Below are 27673 nucleotides of genomic sequence, written 5' to 3'. Positions count from 1 at the left end.
GTTTTATTAGGGCCCCCACCCACCGCGCAGGGGTGGGGGCCAGGGGGGGAGGACAGTAGGTGTCCCCCCCTATCTTTATTTAGGGCCCCCACCCACCGCGCAGGGGTGGGGGCCAGGGGGGAGGACAGTAGGTCCCCCCCTATCTTTATTTAGGGCCCCCACCCACCGCTCAGGGGTGGGGGCCAGGGGGGAGGACAGTAGGACCCCCCCCTTATTATTTTTTTAGGGCCCCCACCCACCGCGCAGGGGTGGGGGCCAGGGGGGAGGACAGTAGGTCCCCCCCCATCTTTATTTAGGGCCCCCACCCACCGCTCAGGGGTGGGGGCCAGGGGGGGGAGGACAGTAGGTCCCCCCCATATCTTTATTTAGGGCCCCCACCCACCGCGCAGGGGTGGGGGCCAGGGGGGGAGGACAGTAGGTCCCCCCCCTTATTGTTTTATTAGGGCCCCCACCCACCGCGCAGGGGTGGGGGCCGGGGGGGGGAGGACAGTAGGGCCCCCCCCCTTATTAATTTTATTAGTACCCCCACCCACCGCGCAGGGGTGGGGGCCAGGGGGGAGGACAGTAGGTCCCCTCCTTATTACCATTTATTTTTTAAACAGTGAGCAGCCACAGGCTGCTCACTGTTTAGTGGACATGCCCCTACTCGCGGTATAGCGAGTAGGGGCATTGGGGAGATTTTAATCTCCCTTGTGCTATTATGGGGGTCATATTGACCCCCATAGAGTGAGGGGGGGATCTGGGGGGCTTATGAAGTGGTGGGGAGCACAGCTCCCCACCGCTTCTGTCTTTACATATTACAAGGAGGGAGCTGCACGCCGGTAGCTCCCTCCTTGTAATAAACTGAACGAACAAACGAACACTGATACACAGTGTTAGTTTGTTCATCTGATTTTTTCTATTCATTCATTCGTCTGTCTGATGAATGAATGAATAGATGAAATTCCCGTTCGCATGTCCAGGTGTTTCACTGGGCATGTGCGGGAATCTCACAGTCTGTGTAGTGTGGGTAGATGACATGTCCCACAGGGACTTCACCTACCCACACAAAGATGGCGGCGCCCTGAATAAAGATCAGGGCAGAAAATACAGATTTAAAAATAGGTAATCTGAGGGGCTTAGGGGCATTTCGGGGTGACTAGGGGGTCAATTGGATGTAGTGGAGGCGGGAGGGGGGGGGGGTTTAAAAAAAAAAAAAAACGTGATTCGGCATGACAGTGCCGCTTTAACTATTAAATGGCAAAGAATTGAGCAGTGAAGCTGCAGGGGCATGTTCTATACACCAAAACTGCTTCATTTAAGGGACTCTCCAGTGCCAGGAAAAAAAAAAACGATTTTCCTTGCACTGCAGGTCCCCTCTCCCTCCCACCCACCCCCCCCCCCCCCAGGTTGCTGGAGGGGTTAAAACTCCTTCGGTGACTTACCTGTTTCCAGCGCCAATGTCCCTCAGCGCTGGTGCAGGGTCCGCCCAAGCTCCTCCCCCATCATCTGGCGGGGGAGACCTGTTGCGCACGCACGGCCGGTAGCGGGGGAGACCCAATGTGCACGCGCATTAGACCTCCCCGTAGGAAAGCATTGAAAGAAACTTTCAATGCTTCCCTATGGGGATTTCAGCGACGCTGGAGGTCCTCACATAGCGTGAGGACGTCCAGCGACGCTATAGCACAGAAAATCTGTGCTATAAACCAGGAAGTGCCCTCTAGTGGCTGTCTAGTAGACAGCCACTAGCGGAGGGGTTAACCCTGCAATGTAAATATTGCAGTTTATGAAAACTGCAATATTTACAGTTGCAGGGTTAAGGGTAGTGGAAGTTGGCACCCAGACCACTCCAATGGGCAAAAGTGGTCTGGGTGCCTGAAGTGTCCCTTTAAGTTAAAGTTGTTTTGGTGACTATAGTGTCCCTTTAACTTCTAAATGGCAGATAATCGAGCAGTGAAACACATATGCATTTATTGAAAAGAAAGCTGTTCCTGATTAAACACTGCTTTAAATTCACATCTGTATAAATAATATCAATAACAACTCCAGAACCAACACACAGACATACGATTACATTTCACTAAATATGTAAGTGTGCAGACAGCAATAAATCAGCCTCAGACTAGGTTAGCCATGTTGTACCAGTAGCAGAGTGATCTATTGAATGTTACAGCTAAGCTGTGACAAACTTATCAAGACATTATAGAAACACATGCCACAGAGATTTTTATGCAGTGAAATTAATCTTCCATTGGATTTAATTATAAAAACTACAGCCATTAGCCACACTAGCTGGATACTAAAAGAGCATATTATGTGAATTTCATTAGGAAGGAAAAGATCTGAATGTCACAGGATCGATAATGATGTTATTTAATCAATACAGTGAGTTCCCATCTTCAGTGTAAGTGCTTAACCCTTTATAATAATCAATTTCACTTAAAGTGAATTTTTTTTTTTTAAATTAAAAAAAAAAAAAAGGAAAAAAAAAAAAAAAAAAAAAAAGGTGTGGGGGGATGTAAGCAGACAGTCCGGCTCTTTGGAAAGATGCACATTTGGTGACGGTTCCCATTAAGATCTTACATTACTTGGAGATTACAATACCAAGGGTCTTTTTTTGACAACGAATACATCAAGCTACCATTCATGCAAGCATTTTTTTTTCGCTAGTTTCCCTGGGGACATATTATCTGCATGCACCAGTTGTGAAATCCTTTTAGCATGGAAGATGGCTTATAACTGGGGATAAAAACCCAACTGAGCATGTGAGGTTCTATTTAAATACCAGAACTGCTTGTACTCTGAAGATTCATTTTGTCCTTACATGCCTATGTCTGCCAGAAGGCATTTGTCTTAAGAAAAGGAGGGAGGGGAAAAAAAAAAAATAAATCCAAAACAACCCTTTTGCCAAAAGATCAGTTGATTAGTTTAACGTTTAAACTATTAAAATGTCAAATGCATCAAGAAAGGAACAATGCAAGAAACACTATTTCAGTTCCCATTTACAAGCACACACAGCACATGTAATTTTCACTTTCAGGTTGCTCTTCTTAAAACGCAGTTAGGAAGTCACTGGAAAAGTGATGATTTTAAGATTTCAGTCTGCATGCCTTTCTAACAGAAAAAAAAAGCCACAACGACAAAGAATTACTACAAATGATCACGCTTGTGCCTACAAACTAATCGGGGGAATTCCTGCCCAAGGAAAAAGTGATGTTTCAAGTAAAAACATTATTTAGAAACATTACAGTAAATGCAGATGCACCGTGTCTGGTGAATCTGGAGAATGGAAACATAACAAACCCATACAAACAAATCACGTACAGAAACATTCATATTTACCATGATGCGGATAACTCCATAAACAGAACGCACATGCGTTATAACTAGTACAGGTTGTTGTGGGGAATAAAGTGTCAGGAGACAGTAGATACGTGCAGTCCCTTCAGTAGTTGTCAAGCAGTGTCCCAGAACGGCGGTGTACACTGCACCACTTATTATAGAAGCATTATAATTATGAATTTACACTTTTAATTAATCCATAATATTTGGGTTCATTGACATAAAGGTTTACAGTATTTAATCCTCAAATTGTTAGCATAGATTTGATGGTCATATCTTTCACATATTGTGCTAACAGCTTCTATTTGCATGGTGTACAAATATTTTGTACAAACAGGTAGTGAAGAATCTATTTTTTGTATTAGGACATTCCTGTCAGTGCATGGACTTAAAATTATTCAATACAGTCTAATGAAAAACAGTTTAACTTCACCCATAGTCTTTAAGTATCAAAACAAATACAATAAGCTGTAGTTGTTATAGTGTTTGAAATTTCCCTTTAGGATATATAAAGGTGTCCACTAACCCTTAAACTGTATACAGATCAGTCTACAAAAATGTATACCTATATCATAATAAAAAAAGAATTATCCGAATATTAAAAATTTACTTTAGGTCTTATTTAACTGCATGACAAAGCTGAAAATACTTACACTGGGAGGGCCCATGTAGTACTTCACAGTTCGGACAATGATACAGGTCAATATCAGCTGCCTGATGCTCCTCTACTTTCACACAGCTGCAAGAAGAAATAAAATTGTATAAGGGATTGGCTATCAAGTGCTACATTAACATTTCCTGTCTGGAAAACTGGGTCTTTGCAATGCACATAACCAAAAACAACATTATTATTATTATTGCCATTTATATAGCGCCAACAGATTCCGTAGCGCTTTATAATAAAGCCAAGTATGGAATTCACGGTCAACTCTTCCAGTGCCAAATGTGTAAAACCATGATCCTCAACCCCTGAGCCTTTAGAAGGGTTAAATATCAGTTGACATTTGGTGAAACAGGCGGGCATGTAAACAAAATAATTCAACATTTCAGTAATGGCAAATCTGCAGATGTTAAATCACGTGCTAAGGAGATGACAGACAACGGAAAATGTCATCCTGGGTCGTTTCCTTAGTGAAAATAAAAAAATGAGTCATACAGTACACACAGAAATCCCAGCTAAATGCCACAGCAAAATGTTAGGATCCAACAGCTGGCCAAAACTGCTGAGAGAGGCAGAGAACTCCTACTCTGGTTGATGTCCAAACACCTGCTATTGATGTTTGAATTACAAAGATCTGGAAACACTGAGGAAGTTTAAAAAAAGGGGGGGGGGGGGGGGGGGGGAACTGAAATGGAAAAGGTTTGGAATAACTGTATTAAAAAAAAAAAAAAAATCAACACACCCATTTCTGTGACCATAGTTTAAAATTACATGTAATCCTAGCTAGAATTTAAAACCAGAGCAAAAGTTTCATTAAAATGCCACACACTCTGTATTACATATATTTTCTCATACATGCCTCACTCACCACAACTGTACGACAGCCACTCACACGTACATATCAAGCGAACAGTCTTCTGTCACTATTTACCCATTACCTGCATGCACATAGCACACTCTGATTCATTATGTGCGAGTTATTCACATATACACACACTAGCAAGTCAACAAGTTTTCCTGTCCACCTCTGCAGGCAGTGAGTAGGGAGAGGAGCTCTGGAGAAGCAGCATTCCATTTTAGAATGACTTGTTTTTTCCTTGAGCTCCTGATCCAGAGAGGATAAGACATCAGTAACCAGCTGTAAGTAAGGAACCTGCGTTAAAACGCAATGCCAACTTTTAAGCGGTTTCCACTGCTACAGGACCAAGACAGCCCAAGCTCTTGCTGACAAAAATAGCTGCTTCGGTTTTATCCTGTGATCCTCCTGACAAATAAAAAAAATTATATATATTTATTATTATTTTTTTTTAAATATATTCTTGACCTGGTCCACCGTTCGGTTTCATCATGGCATCCAGACACAATAGATTTGTTAAGTCCTGGTTTAAACAAGCAAAGCAGCACATTGGCACTGCAGCTGTTGCAGAGCAATTTTTTCCCATGATGCACAGGGTTGACAAAAAAGTTTTACACACTGTAGTGGAACTCCGATATCCCGACTGGATATCTCCAGTGAAATTCCCTCTTAGCTGGAAGGAGAGCCTTTTACTGTTCATAGCACTACTCCCCAGACATCAGAAGACAACGCTGGGGAAAACAACCGGTAAACTTGACCAGGAGTTCCCTAGAATCAGGGCCAGGTCCCACTGTAGGTATCGCAGTTGCTCTGGCTCTCAAAGGCTTCCCCAGGGCAAGGTAAATAGGGGAGCTCTTCTGAATTACATGGGGGGTGGAGGGGAACAGAGAGGGCCTCAGGCAGCCATTGGAGGTGCTTCCTATCTCAGTGCTGCACAGTGTGCCTCCACACTGCATGGAGATGCTGAATGTTCCCCCATAGATATGCATTGATTCAATGCATCTCTATGTAAAGATGCTGATCAGCACAGCGCAGCGTTTTGCCGTGCACATGTCTCCCAATGCTTTTGTGATGGTAGTCACCATCATCTAGAGCAGGGGTTCCCAACACAGTCCTCAAGTACCCCCTAACAGTCCAGGATTTAGGGATCACCCAGTTGTGTCTAAGGTGTTTTTAGAAAGAGAAAGAAAAAAAAAACACTTTAAACACAACTGGGTAATCCCTAAATCCTGGACTGGTAGGGGGTACTCGAGGGCTGGGTTGGGAACCCCTGATCTAGTTTCATATGGACACTTTATGTAGGACCCTGGACTACACCTATGTCTAAGTCACCCTGTGACCATTATAGGTGCAGGGTGTGTATAATGTGTTTGTTTATTGTTTGTGTGCTCTCCTGTCCTGCTGATGCTTATTATCAAATAAATGTGTGGCGCAACCAGCCTCGCCACTGGGCATTGGAGAAGACTGATTGCCAGCTTCCTGCCCTGTGACTATGGCCCCATGTTGAAATGCTTGATTTTCCCCTGCAAAGACCCGAAAGCCGGGTCATTCTATACTTTCCCTATGTGAGCAGTGTGTTACCCCAGATAGCTATGCCATGGAGCCCATTCGTATAACGAAAGACTATGTGAAAGACTTTGGCTCCATGGCAATTGAACTGTATGTATGTGAACTGAGCGCCATTCAGTCATAATGTGCGTTCAGATCTAAGCTATCTGGGGATATGTTGAATGTACCTGTTTTATGCAATCACTGCACAGTTATATATTTTTATGTATTTTGCTACCATGTGGCTAATGGAGTTTTGCCTCTGTCCTTGAAGATAATTGGATTACTTCCCAATTATCTCCAGGATTGAAGACTGTGGAACTGGTTTTGGGCAGAAAAGCCATGCTTCATTTGGTCACAAAGGACGTTGATCTAACTTTTGACCCACTGGACCAATTTGTGTGATTTTGACGTACGTGTGTATTTGGAGTATGCTGAAAATGTAAGTTTTATGTGAATGTGATGCATACTTTTAGAGTTATGAATATTGTGCAAAACTGTATTTTCCTGCCTGTGATAATTATATTAACCATTGTGTAAAGTAATTGTATCACAGGCAGAGGGTAGGATTTTGTGTGGGAGTGTCTGAGTGTATTGTACATGTTTATTGGTTGTTTTACAAAACCCTGTGGGTGGTACTAATGTGCATATAAGAACAATAAACCCACAGCTCTGTCAGTTCTACTTCACCCTCGATTTGGAGTTCCGTCTCTTATTGGGGGAATCTGCTACAAGGGATTGCTATATTCACTGCTAAGCTCTTGTAAGAGCTTGTTCCTGTTTTGGTCTTTGTAACGGATCACCTGCACCCCCACTGGGTACCTCCATTGAAGGATGCTCATAGCGCTTCCTGAGGACTCCAAGCACTGCAGCAGACACCACAACCACCGAACCAGAGAAGCATACAAATGCTCTCAAGCATATGAATGCTGTAAACAGCTTAACAGGAAAAGCATTCAATCAGCATACAATCCAATTCCCCCAATAACGAGACGACACTTCGTTTTGAGGTCAAGCAGAACTGACTGTACTGGCACATACAGCCTCTTTTATGCCCAATCCACAAACTTAGTACTGCCCACAGGGTTTTACAGAACAACCAATCAATACGTACAATACACACAGACACTCCCACACAAAATCCTCCCCTCTGCCTGTGATAGGATTACTGAACACAATGGGTAATATAATTATCACAGACAGAGAAATACAGTTTTAAAAAAACATATCACAGGGACTCCAAAACATGCAATAACCCCATAAAAGTCCAAAATCCAAAATTCACCCAGATCCGTTCAGTAGTCGGGAAGATACAGTTTAATGCAGATTCCGCAGAACATATACAGGCTATATGAAAAATAATTACTGTATATTGTGTCCTCTGTTGTATAGTTTAAAACTACTGCACGATGTCTTTGTGCACCAAATACCGGCGAGATGGCACCATGCAGAAAAGTCACAACAGCGTCTGTGAGTTAAAATGGCTGCCATCCATTGTTCTCACCATGTGCTTCATCCATTGTTCTCACCATGTGCCTCTGATACATGAAATGGTGGCCACCCAGTAACTCCACAGTATGTCCCCAGATGGTTCTTAAAGGGCCAGTAGCAGCATAATACAATACAACATGCCCAAATCAGTTCCTAGAAGGGCAATACATCCCAGGGCCACAGTCACAGGGCAAGAGGCTGGCAAGCAGTCCTCTCCAGGCACAAGTGGCGGGGCTGGTTCCGCCACACTCTTGAGGGAGTCTACGGTGGTTATGGTGTCTGCTGCAGTGCTTGGAGTCCTCAGGAAGCGCTAGGAGCATCCTTCAACGGAGGTACCAAGTCGGGGTGCCAGGTGATCCGTTACAAAATGTATTTGGCTAGGGAGCCTGTATAGAACTCTCTGTTGGTAGCAACAGCTATATGCACTATATACATGGCACGGCTTGTTAATTTGCATACTGCTATTTCTGCAGGCAGGAGAGATATTGTGTTAATCATTGTCTTCCCCACCCCTTTACAAATATGTAATTATGTTATTATAAATTCCAGAATGTTGTCTGATGCAATTTGATTGTATTTTTATTGATTTGTTGCCATAAGTTACATGTAATGAGCTTATGGGCTAGTTCCGAGAAAGGATAAAGCTGAGCATGTTAGTTCCTTTTAGAACTGTGTGGATTTTTAGGGATACCAGTAACAGAGTCCTTGGACCAGTTTGCTGGCTGCACAATTATTATTTATATAGCTCCAGCAAATTCTGTAGTACTGTACAATGGGTGGTCCAACAGACACGTAGTTGTAACAAAACAAGTGGACCCACAGGAACAGAGGGGTTGAGAGCCCTGCTCAATAAGCATACATGCTAGAGGATCCCTTTCACCCTGAGATAAATCAAGAGAGCCACAAGTGTCTTTGAAAAGACAAGAGCTATCACACAGCATAACAGTCTGGAAGCAGAGTTGAAGATGGATTAGGCAAAAGGGACGATACCTGCCTGGAAGAAGGACTGTAGAGGAAAAGGCAGAGGGGACTGTGGCAGATCCTTTAGTAACCTAGTCGGGTAAATTTTTCCCCAAACCACCACCCCTCTCTCAAAAGACTCATCACTATGGACTAACCCTCCAGCCTGCATTTCCCAGCCCTGAAGCGCAGGGCACCTGATTGAGATCAACCGTGATTTCACCTGGTTCTCTAAAGTGGATTGCGGAGTCATCGATGTCCGCTATAACTTTAACCAGGAATGCTCTCTGTCCCAGGATCATCAAGCAGGGCACCTTTTGGAGGGTTAACAGAGAGGGTGACAAGGCATCGAAAGATATCAAGAGCTCCTTGTACTCACGGAAAGCGCTGTTCTTATGTGACCGGGGAACTCGACCCAACACTCAGGAACTCGGCACCAGATCAGAGGCTAGCCAGATCTCGCCGAACTTTGGACTTTCATCCAATTTGAGCTAGTCACATGCGACCCGAAAACTTTTTGGACAGAATGGGAGCTCCAGATAGACTTTTCCGGGGATATACGACATGTACAGGTGCTCCGTTATATTGTATATATGTTTTGGTGTGTTTGTTTTTTATTGCACTCTGTGTCCAAGAGATAATTAATTTAACCGGGAGCTGTCTCCATTATCTCCCAGACAGAGGCGCCAAGGCGGGCTTGTGTTAGTTTGAATGGAGACCCCATACTCGGAGTCTATTTATAAATTCCTGTGCTATGTCTCAATATATTCCATTCTACTTTATCCTTCACTAAGTTTCGGCTAGTGTTGGCGGAGACTGCTATACAGATGTGTTACTCTATACTAATCCACGGTGGAAAAGCTACAGAAAGACCCCAATCAAGCGATTGGAACAGAAGCGTTCCAGGTTTTCCAATGTGGCTGCTAAGAAGCAAGCTTGGCAAAGGTACCCAGTCAGGGTACAAGGAGCTCCATCACAGAGACGATACCTGCCTGGTTAGGTGGAAAAGCTCCACAGAGGCCCCAGTAAAGTCTCTGCAACTGGGATTGAAGCGCTCCAGGATCCCTCGCAAGTGGCTAGAAAGCAAACTGGGAGGAGGTACTCTGTCAGAGTACAAGAGCTCCATCACAGCTTTCATATGGGAAAGCACTGGATTGACTGAGATCATCAATATTGATCTCAGCCACGGAGGCGGGGCCAGCCATGGCGGTGGAGAAATGGCCAATTGAGCCTTTTTACTCAACCGAATTATGCATTCCAGCACTATAGTGTTCAGAATAAATGTTTGTATTGGTTTAACTACAGTGTTTCTTTAAGGTCTATTTGCACATAGTTTAAGGCCAGATATCAGTAGGTAAATAAGAATAAAAAAACTACAGTGGAACCTCGGTTAACGAACGCCTCGGTAAACGAAAAATTTGGTTTCCGAATGAAAATTCGAAAAAAAAAAAAAAATGCCTCGGTTTACGATTTTTTTTCGCAATACGAAACAAGTGTCCCGGTTTATAGCTCCGCCCCCTGCATACTGAAGTGTGGGTAGCACGTGAGTGTGTAGTGTGGAGGTGTTGGAGAGGTTTTGGAGCCATTTGCAGCAAGTTGTGGAGCCTTTTGGAGACATCATGTCCCCTTTCCGAGGGATGCTTAAAAGGCGCCAGAGGCAGCAGACAATGGAAAGGTTCCTACAAAAACAGCCTAGACATGAAGAACCTGCTTGTGTTAGTGCTGCCCAATTGCCCTCGTCCTCCTCATCTTCCAAAAAGTGTTGAAATTGTTTTGCAATTTTCCATGTTTTCCCTGTTGACGTGTGATTTATGTACAGTTGAAGTGTACTGTACCATGTTACCAACAGTCTGCCATGTTTTAAAAGTTGATGTGTGATGTTTTAAAACGTAAAGTTGGATGTTTGAAATGTTATTGCTTGATTAATCATGTCCCTGTACAGTATTTATGCCTTTAAAGTGCACTTTATAAAGAGTTTTGAACAGATAAAATACTTTGACTTTTTTCTCACCTCCGGAATGAATTAATTGGTTTTCAATGCATTCCTATGGGAAACCGTGTTTCGGTTTACGAATTTTTCGCAATACGAAACGTCCCGGAGAACGCATTAAATTCGTAAACCGAGGTCCTACTGTACTGCTCATTTTTGTAGCTGAGCATTTTGGTCAAGAAAGGCAACGTCAGAACTTTTATTAACCCTAACTGTAGATGCATAACAGTATCTCCCAAGGGAAATAGTACAATAGAATAAAGCAGACACATACAAAGTCAAACTCAATATTAAAGGGACACTATAGTCACCAAACAATTTTAGCTTAAGGACACAGTTTTGGTGTGTAGAGCATGCCTCTGCAGTCTCAATGCTCAATTCTATGCCAATTAGGAGTTAAAATTACATTGTTTATGCACCCTAGTCACACCTCCCTGCATGTGACTTGCACAGCCTTCTTAAACACTTCCTGTGAAAAGTCATCTAATATTTATCATTCCTTTATTGCAAATTCCGTTTACCGTATATACTCGAGTATAAGCCGACCCGAATATAAGCCGAGGCCCCTAATTTTACCCCAAAAAACTGGGAAAACGTATTGACTCGAGTATAAGACTAGGGTGGGAAATGCAGCAGCTACTGGTAAATTTCTAAATAAAATTAGATCCTCAAAAAATTATATTAATTGAATATTTATTTTCAGTGTGTGTATATAATGAATGCAGTGCGCGTATGAGTGCAGTGCGCGTATGAGTGCAGTGCGCGTATGAGTGCAGTGCGCGTATGAGTGCAGTGCGCGTATGAGTGCAGTGCGCGTATGAGTGCAGTGCGCGTATGAGTGCAGTGCGCGTATGAGTGCAGTGCGCGTATGAGTGCAGTGCGCGTATGAGTGCAGTGCGCGTATGAGTGCAGTGCGCGTATGAGTGCAGTGCGCGTATGAGTGCAGTGCGCGTATGAGTGCAGTGCGCGTATGAGTGCAGTGCGCGTATGAGTGCAGTGCGCGTATGAGTGCAGTGCGCGTATGAGTGCAGTGCGCGCGTATATATTAATTGAATATTTATTTCCAGTGTGTATATAATGAATGCAGTGTGTATATAATGAGTGCAGTGTGTGTGAGTGCAGTGTGTGTGAGTGCAGTGTGTGTGAGTGCAGTGTGTGTGAGTGCAGTGTGTGTGAGTGCAGTGTGTGTGAGTGCAAGCAGTGTGTGTGTGTGAGTGCAGTGTGTGTGTGTGTGTGAGTGCAGTGTGTGTGTGTGTGTGAGTGCAGTGTGTGTGTGTGTGTGAGTGCAGTGTGTGTGTGTGTGTGTGTGAGTGCAGTGTGTGTGTGTGTGTGTGAGTGCAGTGTGTGTGTGTGTGTGAGTGCAGTGTGTGTGTGTGTGAGTGCAGTGTGTGTGTGTGTGAGTGCAGTGTGTGTGTGTGAGTGCAGTGTGTGAGTGCAGTGTGTGTATATGAATGAAGTGTGAGTGTGTGGTGATGCAGTGTGTGTTGGTGGGGGTGGGCATTTGATATATTATTAATTATAATTTTTTTTTTTTTTTTATTATATTATTATTATTATTTATTATTTAATTATTATTAATTTTTTTTTTTTTTTTTAATTATCTTTTTTTTTCGTCCCCCCTCCCTGCTTGCTAGCTGGCCAGGGAGGGGGGCTCCTTCCCTGGTGGTCCAGTGGGATTGGTAGTTCAGTGGAGGGAGAGGGGGGCTGGCAGAGCTGTACTTACCTTTCCTGCAGCTCCTGTCAGCTCCCTCCTCCTCCGCGCGGTCTGTGCAGCTCCCTCTGTCAGCTCCCAGTGTAAGTCTCGCGTGAGCCGCGGCTCTCGCGAGACTTACACTGGGAGCTGACCGAGGTGCTGAACGGACGGCGCGGAGGAGGAGGGAGCTGACGGAAAGGGAAGTACAGCTCTGCCAGCCCCCCTCTCCCCCCAGTCTGTATTATGGCAATGCAAATTGCCATAATACAGACTATGACTCGAGTATAAGCCGAGTTGGGGTTTTTCAGCACAAAAAATGTGCTGAAAAACTCGGCTTATACTCGAGTATATACGGTAATTTAGTTTTTCTTATCCCCTGCTAGGTTAATAGCTTGCTAGACCCTGCAAGAGCCTCTCGTATGTGATTAAAGTTCACTTTACAGAGAAAGAGAAAATTGTTTAACCCCTTAAGGACAGAGCTTCAGAAGCTTGTCTTTCACTTAAAGACAACGGCATTTTTTGCTGTTTGTGTTCAACTGCAATTTGCATTTTACTAATTTATTGCACCAACGCATATTATATACCGTTTTTTTAAAGGACAGAAAGGGCTTTAATTTGATGCAACATATATATACATAAATGCTTATTTATTATAACAAAATACAGAAAAATGCAAAAAAAATGAAAAATCTTGATTTATTTTTTTTACAGTTTTTGCAATAAAAATGTGTGCACAATTAGTGCAGGTTAAGGAAAGTAATTAAAAATAAATTCATTTAGTTGTTCTGATTTACAGAATATATAATGTGTCTGGGATTTTAAGTTTTGTTTGGTAGTTACAGGTCACAAAGCACAAGGAGTAAAATAAACTTTTAATGTGGAGCGATTTTAGAATTTGGTATGTTTGTCTTGTAAGCTTAATAGCCATAAAAGAAAACAAAATTGCCACACAAAAGTATATATTTATATAAAGTAGACACCACAGGCTATTTACCTAAGGTTGCTTTGACACTTTCTACGTAGCCATTTTACCGCCAACCTCTGCTAAATATTGGAGTAAAATTGTATTTTTTGGGGGTTTTGGCACACAAACTTATAACAAAGAACTTCTCATGTGTATTTTGTAAAGTTGGTGTGTGCTATTCCTGTACAAAGTGTTATTTTGTATTCAGTTACATCTGCTGAGTAAAATGACACCCCCATTGTATGTCTTTGGCACTATTTTGTGAAGCTACAGTGCCATATAGGAGACCTGTCCTTTTCAGTATTCACAGTCGAATTTTGAGAGACGGATTTAATGAGCCTATGCTTCCATTTGGGGTATTATAGTAGTTTGACTGTTAAAAAAAAAAACCACAAAGGCCTACCATTTGTAAAAGTAGACACTCCAGGGTATCTCATAAGGTGCATATTGTGCCTTAACATGCCCCCATTATTTTACCAATATATGACAAAGTATGTGGTAAAAAATAATTTGGTGCATTTTTTTTTTACATACGGATTGCATTTTGCTGGGCATTTTGTATATTTCATTTGTGCCACTAAGTTCAAACCCCCCAAATTATGCTCAGCTAAGTCTTCAGCGCAAAAGGACACCCCCATTGTATGTCTTTGGTACTATTTCGTGAAGCTACAGTGCCATACAGGAGACCTGCCCTTTTCAGTATTCACAGTAGAGCATATTGTGCCTTAGCATGCCCCCATTTTTCCACCATTATATGCCAAAGTATGTGGTAAAAAATTATTTTGGGCATTTTTTTTTTTTTTTTTTTTACACATACGGATTGCATTTTTGCTGGCCATTTTGTATATTTCAGATGTGCCACTAAGTTCAAAACCCCCAAATTATGCTCAGCTAAGTCTTCTGAGTAAAATGACACCCCCAATGAATTACTTTGGCACTATTTCGTGAAGCTACAGTGCCATATAGGAGACCAAGCCATATCAGTTTTTACCGAACTTTGAATTTTGCTGCTGGGCCTATGTGCAATTTCCAAGCATCTTCGCAGGTTTTAAATGCAAACTACCCCACAAAGGCCTACCATTTCTTAAATTAGACACCCCAGGGTATTTCAAAAGGCATATTTTAAACCTTCGCGTTTTGTTTTGCTTATTAATTTTTTTAAAGTTTCCTAAACTTTCGTAAAACTTTTTTTTTTTTTTTTTTAGAGATTTAACATTTTAAGCTTTTTTTTTTTACCGTTAACCCCTAACTAGCAGTAAGCAGCACTAACAGTAAATTCCGCATTTTCCCATAACTCCCACCCACCCCAGCTAGCAAAATATTTAATTATACAATATTTAAATTAGTTAAATAAATTGAACCCCTGATTGGTAAAAAATAAATAAAAGTTAATCGTCAGGGGTTAAAAAAAATTAGATCACAGTATAATACTGTGATCTGTATTTTGATCACTGTAGGCAGTGATCGACTGGCAGGGAAGGGGTTAATTTTTATTTGGACTGGGTAAAGGGTTTATTTTTTGTAATTTTTTACTTAAACGTTATTAAAACTTTTATTTTAACTTAATTTTGTAACTTTTTAAAGCTTATTTTAAAACTTTTTTTTTTAACGTTAACCCCTAGTTAGCCTAACACTAAATCCCCCAATTCCCCACTAACTTCCACCCGCCCCAGCTAGCTAAATTTATAATTTTAAAATATTTAAATTAATTAAAGAAATTTAACCCCTGAGTGTTAAAAAAAAAAAAAAAAAAAAATTTAACCCTCAGGGGTTAAAAAAAAAAAAAAAATCAGATCATAGTAAAATGTAATCCCTGCCAATTGATCACTGTAGTCAGTGATCAATTGGCAGGGAAGGGGTTAATCTTTTATTAAAATGGGTAAAGGGGGGTGGGATTTTAATTTAACTATTTTTTTTTTTTTTACAGGGGGCAGGATCACTGATGATCCGTCTCTCTGCACTTCAGTGAACCCGGAAGTGCAGGGAGGCGGAAGGTAAGTATACACAGCACATGTGCTCGCTCTGACATGCTGTCAGAGCGAGCACATGTGCTGGGACAGCGCAAGTCGGTGCTCCCGGTCTGCCTCTACTACAGAGGCAGACCGGAGCACCATTAACCCCGCGATCTCCGCGATTGCGACGATCTGGGGTTAATTTTAACGGGTGACGGACGAGGTCCGTCACTCATCGTTAAGGCAATCCCCTGAGTGACGGACCTTGTCCGTCACTCGTCGTTAAGGGGTTAAAGGAAGTTAAATCACTTTGTTTCTGTTTATGCAGCCCTAGCCACACCTCCCCTGGCTATGATTGACAGAGCCTGCATAAAAAAAAAATGGTTTCACTTTCAAACAGATGTAATTTACCTTAAATAATTGTATCTCAATCTCTAAATTGAACTTTAATCACATACAGGAGGCTCTTGCAGGGTCTAGCAAGCTATTAACATAGCAAGGGATAAGAAAATCTTATTTAAACAGAACTTGCAATAAAGAAAGCCTAAATAGGGCTCTCTTTACAGGAAGTGTTTATGGAAGGCTGTGCAAGTCACATGCAGGGAGGTGTGACTACGGTTCATAAACAAAGGGATTTAACTCCTAAATTGCAGAGGATTGAGCAGTGAGGCTGCAGGGGCATGTTCTATACACCAAAACTGCTTCATTAAGCTAAAGTTGTTCAGGTGACTATAGTGTCCCTTTAACTTTCTGGACTGGGAAAGGGCTTGTTACAGATACAGCAGCATAACTGGGGCATCATTAGCCAACCAGGAACAAGAGTTAGGAATTGCCTGCCACTCCATCATTGGCTGAATGAGTCACTGAATTAATCTCAGCCAATGAAGGAGAGGTAGGATCAGCACCCAACCTTTCCAGCTTTACATGACAGAAGTCAAAGCTTGCTGCAGAGGACCCTTGGCACCTGCAGGGACCAATTTTAAAAGGGGCAAACATTTATAAAATGGTTTGCCACAATTTCTGAAGAATGGCACCATGGAATATAGTGGTTATGATGCTTGGAATAAGTAACTACAGCGAAGGCAGGACCTTTAAGTGAGAGTGAGCATCTATCAATTTTTTCTTTTTTAAACTTTCTTTCCCTTATTTTAACTTCGTGACAAGAATAAAATGAATGTATTAAACAATTGTTCCCCTGGTAAACATTGCTGGAAAGACAAAAGATGGAGCCCAAATGGAAGACAAACTGTAAAAGGTTCTAATGGAATACTCACAGAGGAACTCTGGTCCTTTGAACTTAATTACAGGAAACAAGCACTAAAATGTAATTAGGGCAATTCTCCATTCATAAAATGAGCCAAGGAGACAGAAATTCTGAGTGAATTCTTTCAAGCTTGTAGTTTATAGGACAGAACAAGAGGGATAGAATTGTGGTTATGGTGAGCTGCTGTGTAAGCACTGACCAGCAGAAGAAACAAAACATATTCACTTGCATGTTATTATGTTGCTCAAACATTGAAAATGCTGTGTTCTGACAGAGAATCCTTTGTTGAAATCAATTTGTTATTCATCAAACCATGAATTGCGGGGAACTAAAAATGTATTTAATTTTTTTAGGGCAAAGTAATCAAACTAGAAAAATTCTCCAAGTCAACTTTATTTTTTAGTTTGGAAATTAAATAGAATTTTAAATTGTAGGCTAAAAAAAAGCAAAACAACTTACACTTTAGTGTATAACCGATGATAATGTTCATTGCGTTCCAAGTATACAATGTACACTGCAGATTGCAGAAGCATGCCATCAAATGCAATAGGTAAAAATCCTATCAGGTCAAAATAAAAAATACAAAATAATTGGAAAATAAAAAAACCAGACAAAAACACTTTCGTTATATAGGTTAATGGGGATTGGCATGAAATCCTAGAAACTGGACAAAATATTGTACTTTTTGTTATTTGATTTTATAACAATAGGTAACTTAAAGGGACACTCCAGGCACCCAGACCCATTCTGGCCATTGGAGTGGTTTGGGTGCCAACTCCCACCACCCTTAACCCTGCAAGTGTAATTATTGTAGTTTTTATAAACTGAAAAAATTACCTTGCAGGGGTAAGTCCTCCTCGAGTGGCTGTCTATTAGACAGAATCCCCATAGTAAAGCATTCAATAATGCGTTCCTATCTGGAGGTCTAATGCACGCGCGCGGCCATTGCTGCGCATTAGGTCTCCCCTGCCAGCTGACGTCAGCAGGGAAGGAGCCTGACCCAGCGCCGAGGGACATCGGTGCTGGATTCCGGTAAGTCACTGAAGGGATTTTAGAGAGAGGGGCACTGGAGAGTCCGTTTAAATAGTTATGAAAGCTAAGGCAGACTCATTTTGTATTATTAGATGAAGAGATTTTATCGCGATTTAAAATTGTATAAATTTACGTATAGTATATAAATTAAAAGAGTAATTATACCTTTAATGTAGAAGTGGCATAAACCTGTGATTTTTAAAGTTACACTTCGCTTTATGTATAAAGAGCATGTCCTTTTTTTTTCATATTACAAAAAGTGCAGATTTGAATCGAAACTGGGACTTTTATAAACTAACCTAGAGCAATCAGAATTGGTCCTGTTATTTCCTGGTTAGTTTTCTCAGTGGTGCTAAGCTGGAAAGGCAGCAATGCCTAGAATAGAGTAGCCTTGCAAAGACTTCTCAGTGATCTGCACTAGGAAGACAGATTGGACAGTCAGAGACTAGGCTAGGTTTGAGAAAACACACACACACACACACACACACACACACACACACTAATTTGCCCTGCTTTATATATTTGTACATCATATGCCTAGGATTTCAGTTCATTTTTGGTAGTTACAGGTCACAAAATACAAGGAGTAAAGTAAAATTTAGGGAAATACCACAGCCAGAGGTATTTGGAGAGGAGAGCGAAGGTCCAACTGCCAAATCACACTCAGCTGAGGGTATGCCCACAAATGGGGTACTAACTCCTCTGGTTAACAAGGTAGAAAAAATAATAAATCTTTAATAGAACATATAAACACCGTAATGTCAGAAGACAATATAAAATGTGGGGTACAGGATTGGGGACTGACCTATGAGGCTGTGTGTATGGGAGGCAGCAAGGTAAATATAATAAAGTCCACTTGGAAAGGTAGTTTCACAGGTGATCATGTATTAATAGGCTGTCTGCATGAGTAGTGCAAAATTGCTCAGAAAGAATTTCTATCGGCCCAAAAATGTCTGTAGGAATATTCAAGGGCTGATAATCTGGGAGGGATACCCATTACCCTGGGTGTCCTTCCCTGGAGTCTGTAGCAGGCACTAATTCAGTTGCATAGGTAGTACTCCAAGAGAAAGTGCTGGTTACGCTAGTGAGACAGATAGGGATCACGAAATAATACAAGGGGGGGGTGAAAGATAAAGTCATAATGACAAAAAACCCTCTTGTATAAGGATACCCAGCTGACTCAATTGATCGAAGTAGTAATCAGCCTCAAAGTTTAGAATAGTAGAGTGCTTGCAAAAAGATACAGAGTGGCAGACAAAGTTGCAGTAGTAATTATAGATATTACTCTTGTTTGCAAACTGCTCGTATCCCAGTAATGTAAGTCCAGGATAGGATACACAGTTCTAACCAATCTTGAAAAAGGCGCCACATAGCACCGAAATGCGCGTCGAGAAAGACGCTTTAGCCTAGCTAGACACTTTGATATAATTTGATCTTTACGCTTGAATTAGGCTTAGGCTGACTTTTTAATTTTAATTCTAATTCATTTTCGCTTTCTATTCATTCACTGCAGTGTGGGGTTGGGAATCCGAGGGTGTATGGTCTGTCTGGCGGGGAGACGTCCTTCTCGTCTGGGGGACAGGGTTAGCTCTCTGTCCCTGGATCCACCGACTAGGGAATATGTTCTCTGTATTTAGCAGCTAGTTTCCTCTCCTCTGTTTTGCTTCCACTACTGCAACATTTGATTATGGGCCCATGTCCCATTTTGGAGCATTCTAATGAATGAAAGGAGAGATAAAAAGAAAAGTAACGAAATATGTGAAAGCAGAAGTGAGACACAGGCTGGATCTGCGAATTACAACAAATGTTTAAAACAGACTCTGGCGTCCAAACAAAGGTTTAATCGTGTTGTTTCCATTGGACAATCTCAGGACTCCATCTGGTACTCCTGTATAGGCTGGATCAAATAATTAAAATTTGTTGACAGTGTTGCAGACGCTCATTAGCGTGGTTTTGCAGACCTGAACGTAATGCTTGAAGCATCCCAATAGAAACCCAGTGAGGACTACCCACACAAGCATTTGACATTAAGCACATTAAATCCTTGTAGGCAATAATGTAAAGCACTCGGATATGAGCAGAAGTGTTTCCAATGACTTGAAGAAAAGTGATCCAAGCAGAGAGTTGCCTGTGGAAATATGGAATTCATTTTGTTCAGTGGGTAAGTTATCAGGACACCAGAAGTGTTTTCTTTTTTGTTTATTAGCTTAAAGCGGCACGGTCATGCCGGAATAACCTTTCTTTAAATCGATTCCTCTTCTTTCCGTCTGTCAGGATCTGCTCTTCATTTCTTCCTGTCTGCTCTAGTTTTCTTTAAAACAAACATAAGACAAAGTAGGGACTACTCTGTCCTACGCCTGACCAGCGGAGGAGCAAAGTGTGCTTCAAAGGTGAGAATTGTGGGAAAATTGCTCTGACCCCCAGAAATGAAGCACACTTTGCTCCTGCACTGGTCATAGCTGGTCAGGCGTAGGACACCTCCATAAGACAAAGTAGTCCCTACTTTGTCTTATGTTTTAAAGAAAACTAGAGCAGACATGAAGAAATTAAGAACAGACAGAGGGAGAGAAGAGGAATCAATTAAAGAAAGGTAAGTTTTAGATTGGTGTGGCGGAACCAACCTCGCCATTGTGAACTGGAGAAGCCTGGTTGCTAGCCTCCTGCCCTGCGACTATGGCCCTGGGGTGTAATTAACCAGTCAAGAAGTATATTTGGGCACAATGAATTTTTGTATGCTGTTCCTGGCCCTTTAAATACTTGGGAGCAGTATTACAACTTTTAAACTAGCACTTTGAATGCAGTCAAAGTGCCAAAGCCGTCGAAGTGGCCGCCATTACAGTCGAACACGTGGCGGCGGCCATTTTAATCCAGTCGAACGCGGTAAGCTGTACCTTCCACTACCCTTCGATGCGGCTGGAGACTAAGTCCCGTTCGAAGATTCGAACATACGTTTGAATGGGACTTTGTCATTTCTGGGTGTAAAACAGACCTCTGGTAGACACTAACACCACGGAAACAACCCTGGTTTCACTTCGACACTACGACAAAAGTCGAAGTGATTTCGACGATTCGAACGGCGCCTTCGGATGGGACTTTGTAACTTTTCAGGGCAGAAATAGACCGACCGCACAGCCTGAATCTGTGGAACTGTTTTGGGCAGGGAAATGTGCTTGCGGTCGGTCATAAAGGACTTCCAGCTAACTCTTTACCCCTGGATGGAATTAACTGAATTTTGGATATGTTTGTAAGTAAAGTATGCCGATTATTAATATGTGTTTTTTATTAATATCGGATGTATAGTTTTAAAGTTATAACAATGTATAAAAATGTATGTTTAAACTGTATGTTATAATTGGGTTACCTCTCAAGCTAAGGGGAGGGAATTTGTGGGAGGTAACCATCGTGTGATTGGGTAATGTTTAATTGGATGTGGGCGTCTCCCTTGCAGGGGAGAATTGCATAAAAGCAGAGTGTGTGTAATTAAACCAGACTTCTTCTTGACCCTCAATACGTAGCCTTGTCTCGTTATTGGAGGGAACAGCTATATCACACTGGGTATTGCTATGCTCCGCATATTCCCCCTGAGCTTGAATCACTTAGCTCTTTTAAGAGCTTGTTCCTGATGTGCTCTTCTTGGAGGAGAGGTCTTTCCCACACGGTCCTGAATGCTGGAGGTTCATTCAGGGTGGAAGGAAGACGGCGCGGCTCCAGTTAAGCTACGGCGGTTGTTCCTGATGTGCTCTTCTTGGAGGAGAGGTCTTTCCCACACGGTCCTGAATGCTGGAGGTTCATTCAGGGTGGAAGGAAGACGGCGCGGCTCCAGTTAAGCTACGGCGGTTGTGGAGTCTGCGGTGGTTGTGGTGTCGTCTGCAGTGTGTGGAGTCCCCAGGAAGCGCTAGGAGCATCCGTTAACGGAAGGTCGTCCGTTACAATTGGCATGACAGTGCCAATTTAAGTGTACATATAAGATTCAGGGATATGCAACGAACCTGGATAGCATTAAAAGGGAATGTTCAACACTCAAAATTTATTGGGTAACAAAATAGTGTGTACAACTCCCAAAGGTCTTCCTAAAGCCAGGAACTTTTTTTGAGCACTTGAGTGCTGGACCCTTTGTTTCCATAGTATTGTTGGTCTGGCACTCTCAAATGAAGACCAAATTTTGTACATTTTAAGTAAGTGTGGCTGGATACTTAGAGTTTGCTCAGTAAACTGGCTGATGTCAACTTGGCAGTAACTCCATTCATCTGGCAACTTGAATTTTTTCATACTGTATCCTCAGGTCACATGAAAATGAATGGAGGAGTCGGACTGTGCTACTTTCTGACTTCCTGGGGAGAGTTCACCGCAGAAGTTACAAATCCTGGTGATATGCAGCAAATACAGGAACTTTAACCCCTTCAGGACCGAGGACGGTTCAGGACAGTCATCGGCATTTTTGCCTTGCCAACCGATGACGGTCCTGAACCGTCCTAACGGTGCGATGTACTTACTCGATAGCCGTCGTTCCCCCGGCGGCGCTCCTGTTGTGGGGAGACTGCCTGCAGCCCAGACAGTCTCCCCGCGGCAGCGATCAGCTTACACTCTCATCCAATAAGCTAGACTTGCAGGGCTTAGCTCAGGAGAGCCAACAGGAGCTTCAGTTAGATAAAAATAAGTAAAAGTGGGGAGCAACGCTTAGAGGACCAAAGGTAGTAAATCAGACTAGTCTAAAACTTTCAAAGGAAGAGTGTCAAGGCACTCCTGGCACCTGTAGTGATTGAAGTGTTCCTTCAAAGTAAATAAATCATTGTTTGATCCCTAAAATACTGGCACTGTAAAATAGAAGTTATGCAATACTGGGCCATGCAAAAATGACTTCATCTTTAAGACATTGTATTGGAGCCTCTTGTACTGGAATACATCATATCCCTGTGTTATTCAAGCTAAACGTTGCTAAATAATTCTTGTAACTTGAAGCCAAAATGAATGCACTATGTACAACTTTTGAGAACTCCATGTGAAACAAATACAATTGATAAATAATTGGAGTCCTTGAAACATAATTAAACTAAGTGTCACTAACCTTTAGTAATAATTAATGCTTAGTACAAGTTTGCCATATGGCAGAAGATCATATTCTCATGTGTCTTGTTGGCAGCTAAAAAAGGAGTGAACAAGTGTGAGCGAAATAGAGAGAAAGGTTCCAGATTGCTTACATGATGGTCAAAGTTATCTAGCAGCAAAATATATTAATAATGGTATTGTAGAAAGAGCTGTAAACAAAGAAAGCCCCAACAAGATGCAAACTTGCTCCATCCACTGAAATGCTAATCAGCATATGGTTGCATAGGCACCAGAACAACCACAGCTTAATGGACCAGTTTGGACACCATAAAAACTTCATGACAATTACGTTATGGTTTTAGGAGGTCCCTGGTGTTTGCTCACCTTAAGGTATTAAACTGTTCTTTAACAGTTTCATCCCAAAGTCTGTTCCCGTGCCACATCTACTTGCCTCGCTGACCTTCCATTTTATCAAAAATCAGGAAATCTGAAGGGTCTTGCAGAATCGGGCAGCGGAGCTGCTGATTAGCAGAGAGTGAGAGATTCCCCATTCATAAAATTGGCTTGAAAAGAAACTTACCTTTTTCAAGACAGTTTTATTAATGGGGAGATACTGTCAAAGGTAATTTAAAGGACAGATATAGTGTCAGCTACACAAAAATGTATTCCTGACCCTGTAGTGTTAAAACACATCATCTATCCCCCCTGACCTCCCTAAATATAGTAAAATTGTACCTTCATCCCAGTCGGCTGCTGCTAGTTCTGTCCCTTATCTGACTGCTTAGCTGACATCACCAGAAGTGTTGATCTAAGCCAATCACAATGCTTTCCAATAGGAAAGCATTGGATTCGCTGAGACTCAAGGAGGCAGATCAGGGGTGGAGCCAACACAGGCCAAACACAGCCCTGGCAAAGCAGCATTTCCTTATATACACGCATTGAATTGATGCAGTTCTATGAGGAAAGATCAGGGTCTTCATGCAGAGGATGAAGACACAATGTCAGTGGCACACACTGTGCACCATCTCCATAGAAAGCACCTCTAGTAGCCATCTGATGAGTTGCCAGTGGAGGTATCCCTATGTAATGTAAGCACTGCCTTTTCTCTGAAAAGTCCTCCCCCTTTCTACTAAACCCCAGTCCTGCCCCCCTCTAGCCAACAAGCAGACTCTACTCACATGCCGCTGCCAGTATGCGACTCCGGCCTCTGGTATGCACCAAAGCGGATCCTCCCGCTACTTCTTGAAACCCTGTGAAGGTGGAGCACATCGACGTCACGTTGGAATGTGATATGGCGTTGCGTGCCTTCGTGCACCTCCAGGTACTCCACTGTTAAGCCGCGGCCATCGGAACACACACACACACACACACAATTTCCTGTTGTCCAGTGGTGATCTTCTATTTGGAGCTCAGTCTTCCTGCTCCTCACTGCTCCTTCACGCGCAGTTTAGTGATGCCGGGTGCTGGAATATGACGTCATATTCCAGCATCACTTCAGACAGCATGCGCGAGGGAGCAGGGAGACGGAGTTCCCTCGCTGCTGCCAGTGACCGCTCCTTCCCGGCCAGGTAAGGAATAGCAGAGTAGGCACCTGCAATGTTAAGAAAGCAGGTGCCTACTCTGCTTTAATAAGAAGCATGTACTCGCGGTTCGCTGGGCCGCAAAGAGGTCCATTGTGGGCCGCGAGTTTGACATGCTTGTTGTAACAGGACATCTGCATAGTGTCTGACTGTCATTGCGGTCAGCCCTGTACTCTCATTGTGACCAGAGGCTGGAATGTTATGTCACTTCATCACAGCTATGTATAAGTTCTGCTCACATGAATAGTTCAGCATATTTTAAAGGTGGAAACATTTTTACTCTCAAAATAAATGTTAAAAATCCCAAATTATTTATGGAAAGGATTTGGTTTGCTTTGATTTTTCCAACTACTCCAGGTTCTTTAGAACAGTGGTAGTAGTAGCAGCTGTGGAGGGACTATTGGCAAGTGCATGAACAGATGTTTAAACACCATGATACGAGTTCTTAAAGATCGGGATTGAACAAACTGTCGCATGTCACCAACTCTCAATAGAATCAAAGAGCCAGCTGTCTTAAAGGACCACTATAGTGCCAGGAAAACAAACTCGTTTTCCTGGCACTATAGAGTCTTAAGGTCCCCCCCACCATCAGGGTCCCAAACCCGCCAGGCTGAAGAGGGAGGAAGGGTTTAATCACTTTCCTTTCTCAAGCGCCGGGCTCCCTCGGCTCTGGGGAAATCTCCTCCCTCTTCCGACGTCAGCTCTGAATGCGCATGCGCGGCAAGAGCCGTGTGTGCATTCAATCAGTCCATAGAAAATGCATTCCTCGATGCTTTCCTATGGACGGCAGCGTCGTCTCACTGTGATTTTTCACAATGAGAAGCGCAGAAGAGCCTCTAGCGGCTGTCAATGAGACCCTAATGTAAACTGCTATGTTTACAGCTGCAGGGTTAACCCTAGATGGACCTGGCACCCAGACCACTTCATTGAGCTGAAGTGATCTGGGTGCCTATACTGGTCCTTTAAGGTGCATGGATGTTGACATATACAAAGTTATGCATGCACAAACACACAGAAAATGTTCAGTAGCTCAAATACACCATTACACAGTGACATTATCTGTTCCGTCACAAGATGAGGGCGGCAGAAAAGGCGCAAACTTCATCTTTAGGACTCCCCCAAAATACTGCATTAATTGACCAAAGGGGCTGGGAAAGACAGCAACTTCAAACAAATAGCTTAACTAAAACTACAGGAAGTAGTTTATTATTTTCTACAAAGTTAAAGGACCACTCTAGGCACCCAGAACACTTCAGCTTAATGAAGTGGTCTGGGTGCCAGGTCCAGCCAGGGTTAACCCATTTTTTTTTTTTATAAACATAGCAGTTTCAGAGAAACTGCTATGTTTATTAATGGGTTAAGCCTTCCCCCAAATCCTCTAGTGGCTGTCTCATGGACAGCCGCTAGAGGCGCTTGCGTGATTCTCACTGTGAAAATCACAGTGAGAGCACGCAAGCGTCCACAGGAAAGCATTGTAAATGCTTTCCTATGCGACCGGCTGAATGCGCGCGCAGCTCTTGCCGCGCGTGCACATTCAGCCGACGGGGCGGAACGGAGGAGGATCGGAGGCAGAGATCTCCCCGACCAGCGCTGGAAAAAGGTAAATTTTACCCCTTTTCCCCTTTCCAGAGCCTGGCGGGAGGGGGACCCTGAGGGTGGGGGCACCCTCAGGGCACTCTAGTGCCAGGAAAACGAGAATGTTTTCCTGGCACTAGAGTGGTCCTTTAATAAAATTGTGTGTTTCAATTGGAGCAAATATTGCAGGAGCTGCTGAACATATAGAGGTGCAGTTTGTAACAAATCCTTTCTGCATTGTAATGCAGATCAGTCAGTCACACAAACAAAAGGTCTGTCACAATTCATCTTCACACTCTTTGTTCCACCTAAAGCTGAAGCCTGAACCCAAAAATAATTATCTTCTTAGTGCCCAACGCTTCCTCCAGAGTGGTAATGTTTGCTACTGAAAGGCTTGTTGGGGCACCCATACACCAAGTACTCTGCAAAAGCTTGGCACATCGCGAACAACTTGAAAATAACATTGTCACAGCTCAGATGGAAATACATGTTCTGGTGGTTTGCTATTCTGTTCCCTATTCACAGGGAGCTGTATGTCTGTCTTCTGCACAAATTGACTTCTAGTCAGTTTTTGCAATGAACAAGCATTAAATGGAGCCTATGGTCCCAAAAATAACCCTTTTGGGACTGCTTTATAAAATTTTAAAAATAATAAAGATGAGTTATTTCTGGTACTTTCTTGCTGCAGCTGCACGCTCTGCCTTCAAAAGACATCAGCATGCCAGCTTACATTTCCACAATCTGCTCCTTACAGAGAAGCAATGCTTTGGAAATAGGAATTTGTGGTAGGTGCTACGCTCCTCCAATCAAATGCTGCCTAAATTAATTCCAAGACCAAGTTTCATTCAAGGAAACGGGAACACTAGATGTTTATTTAATCCTGCAATGTAAACACTGCAGTTTCTACAAATATAACTGGACCACTGCACCCAGGCCACTGAGATTAAGTGGTATGGGTAACTGATTCTTTGCATGCCAGAACATCATGGAAGCTGTTGTTTGAGAAACATCTCGGGATCTACCTTTTGTGTACCCCTGCTTTAGTGGTTCTTTAAAAGGCAAGTTTGTATGCCTAACTCTATAGGGTCCCTCCTAACGCTAGATGGGGACCTACCCCAAAAAGCAAAAAATAAATATCCTTTTCCTATATGGCTTCCATGTAACTTGACCAAGTTTTACTCTATATGTCCCATGGAAGCCAGCATGACAGCCATTAGAGGAGGAGTTAATCCTGCAATGTAAACATTGTAGTGTCTCATTTCCGGGTTCATTGACACAAAGGGGTCTGGGTTACAATAATGCACAGTTATGTTACCAACAGAAAATCTATATTTCCATGTGTCCAGTGCAGCTGAACTTACTATATAGCGCTCTGTAAGATAGCTCTGACAAAAATGGTCTTTGCCCTTTCCTACGAGATTTTAAATGTCTTTAAAAAACAAACAAACAAACAAACAAAAAAAAACAACAGACTTCCTGTGAGCATTATTTATATAGGACCAAAAGAGATACTATGCCCACTATTGAGGAGTGTGGAATGCTGGAAGTTAGTGTAACCAAGGAAATCTCTGTAACAGTAACTGTTCCTAACACCTCACATTACATAGGTGTTCTGAGAAAGTACTCCCACCCCTCCCCCACCCCCCCCTCCCCCACCATGAACAAGTCAGTGATTTGAAGTGGTCATGGTATCTGTATATGCAGCGTTTCGCAATGCAATGTTGCGCATACAGGAGTTTA

General features: G+C 42.6%; 1 protein-coding gene across 1 annotated transcript in view; it reads right to left on the bottom strand.

Annotated features, from left to right (window-relative positions):
- KDM7A (lysine demethylase 7A) overlaps positions 1-27673 on the bottom strand; it is a 103810-nt gene that overhangs the window by 61957 nt on the left and 14180 nt on the right. Inside the window, exon 2 of the mRNA XM_063447606.1 lies at positions 3975-4060. Coding sequence (XP_063303676.1) covers positions 3975-4060 — 86 coding nt within the window. The remainder of the gene's footprint in view (positions 1-3974; positions 4061-27673) is intronic.

Source organism: Pelobates fuscus, chromosome 3, assembly GCF_036172605.1.
Source record: "Pelobates fuscus isolate aPelFus1 chromosome 3, aPelFus1.pri, whole genome shotgun sequence".
Taxonomy (NCBI): domain Eukaryota; kingdom Metazoa; phylum Chordata; class Amphibia; order Anura; family Pelobatidae; genus Pelobates; species Pelobates fuscus.
This window is presented reverse-complemented; position numbering and strand designations above follow the sequence as displayed.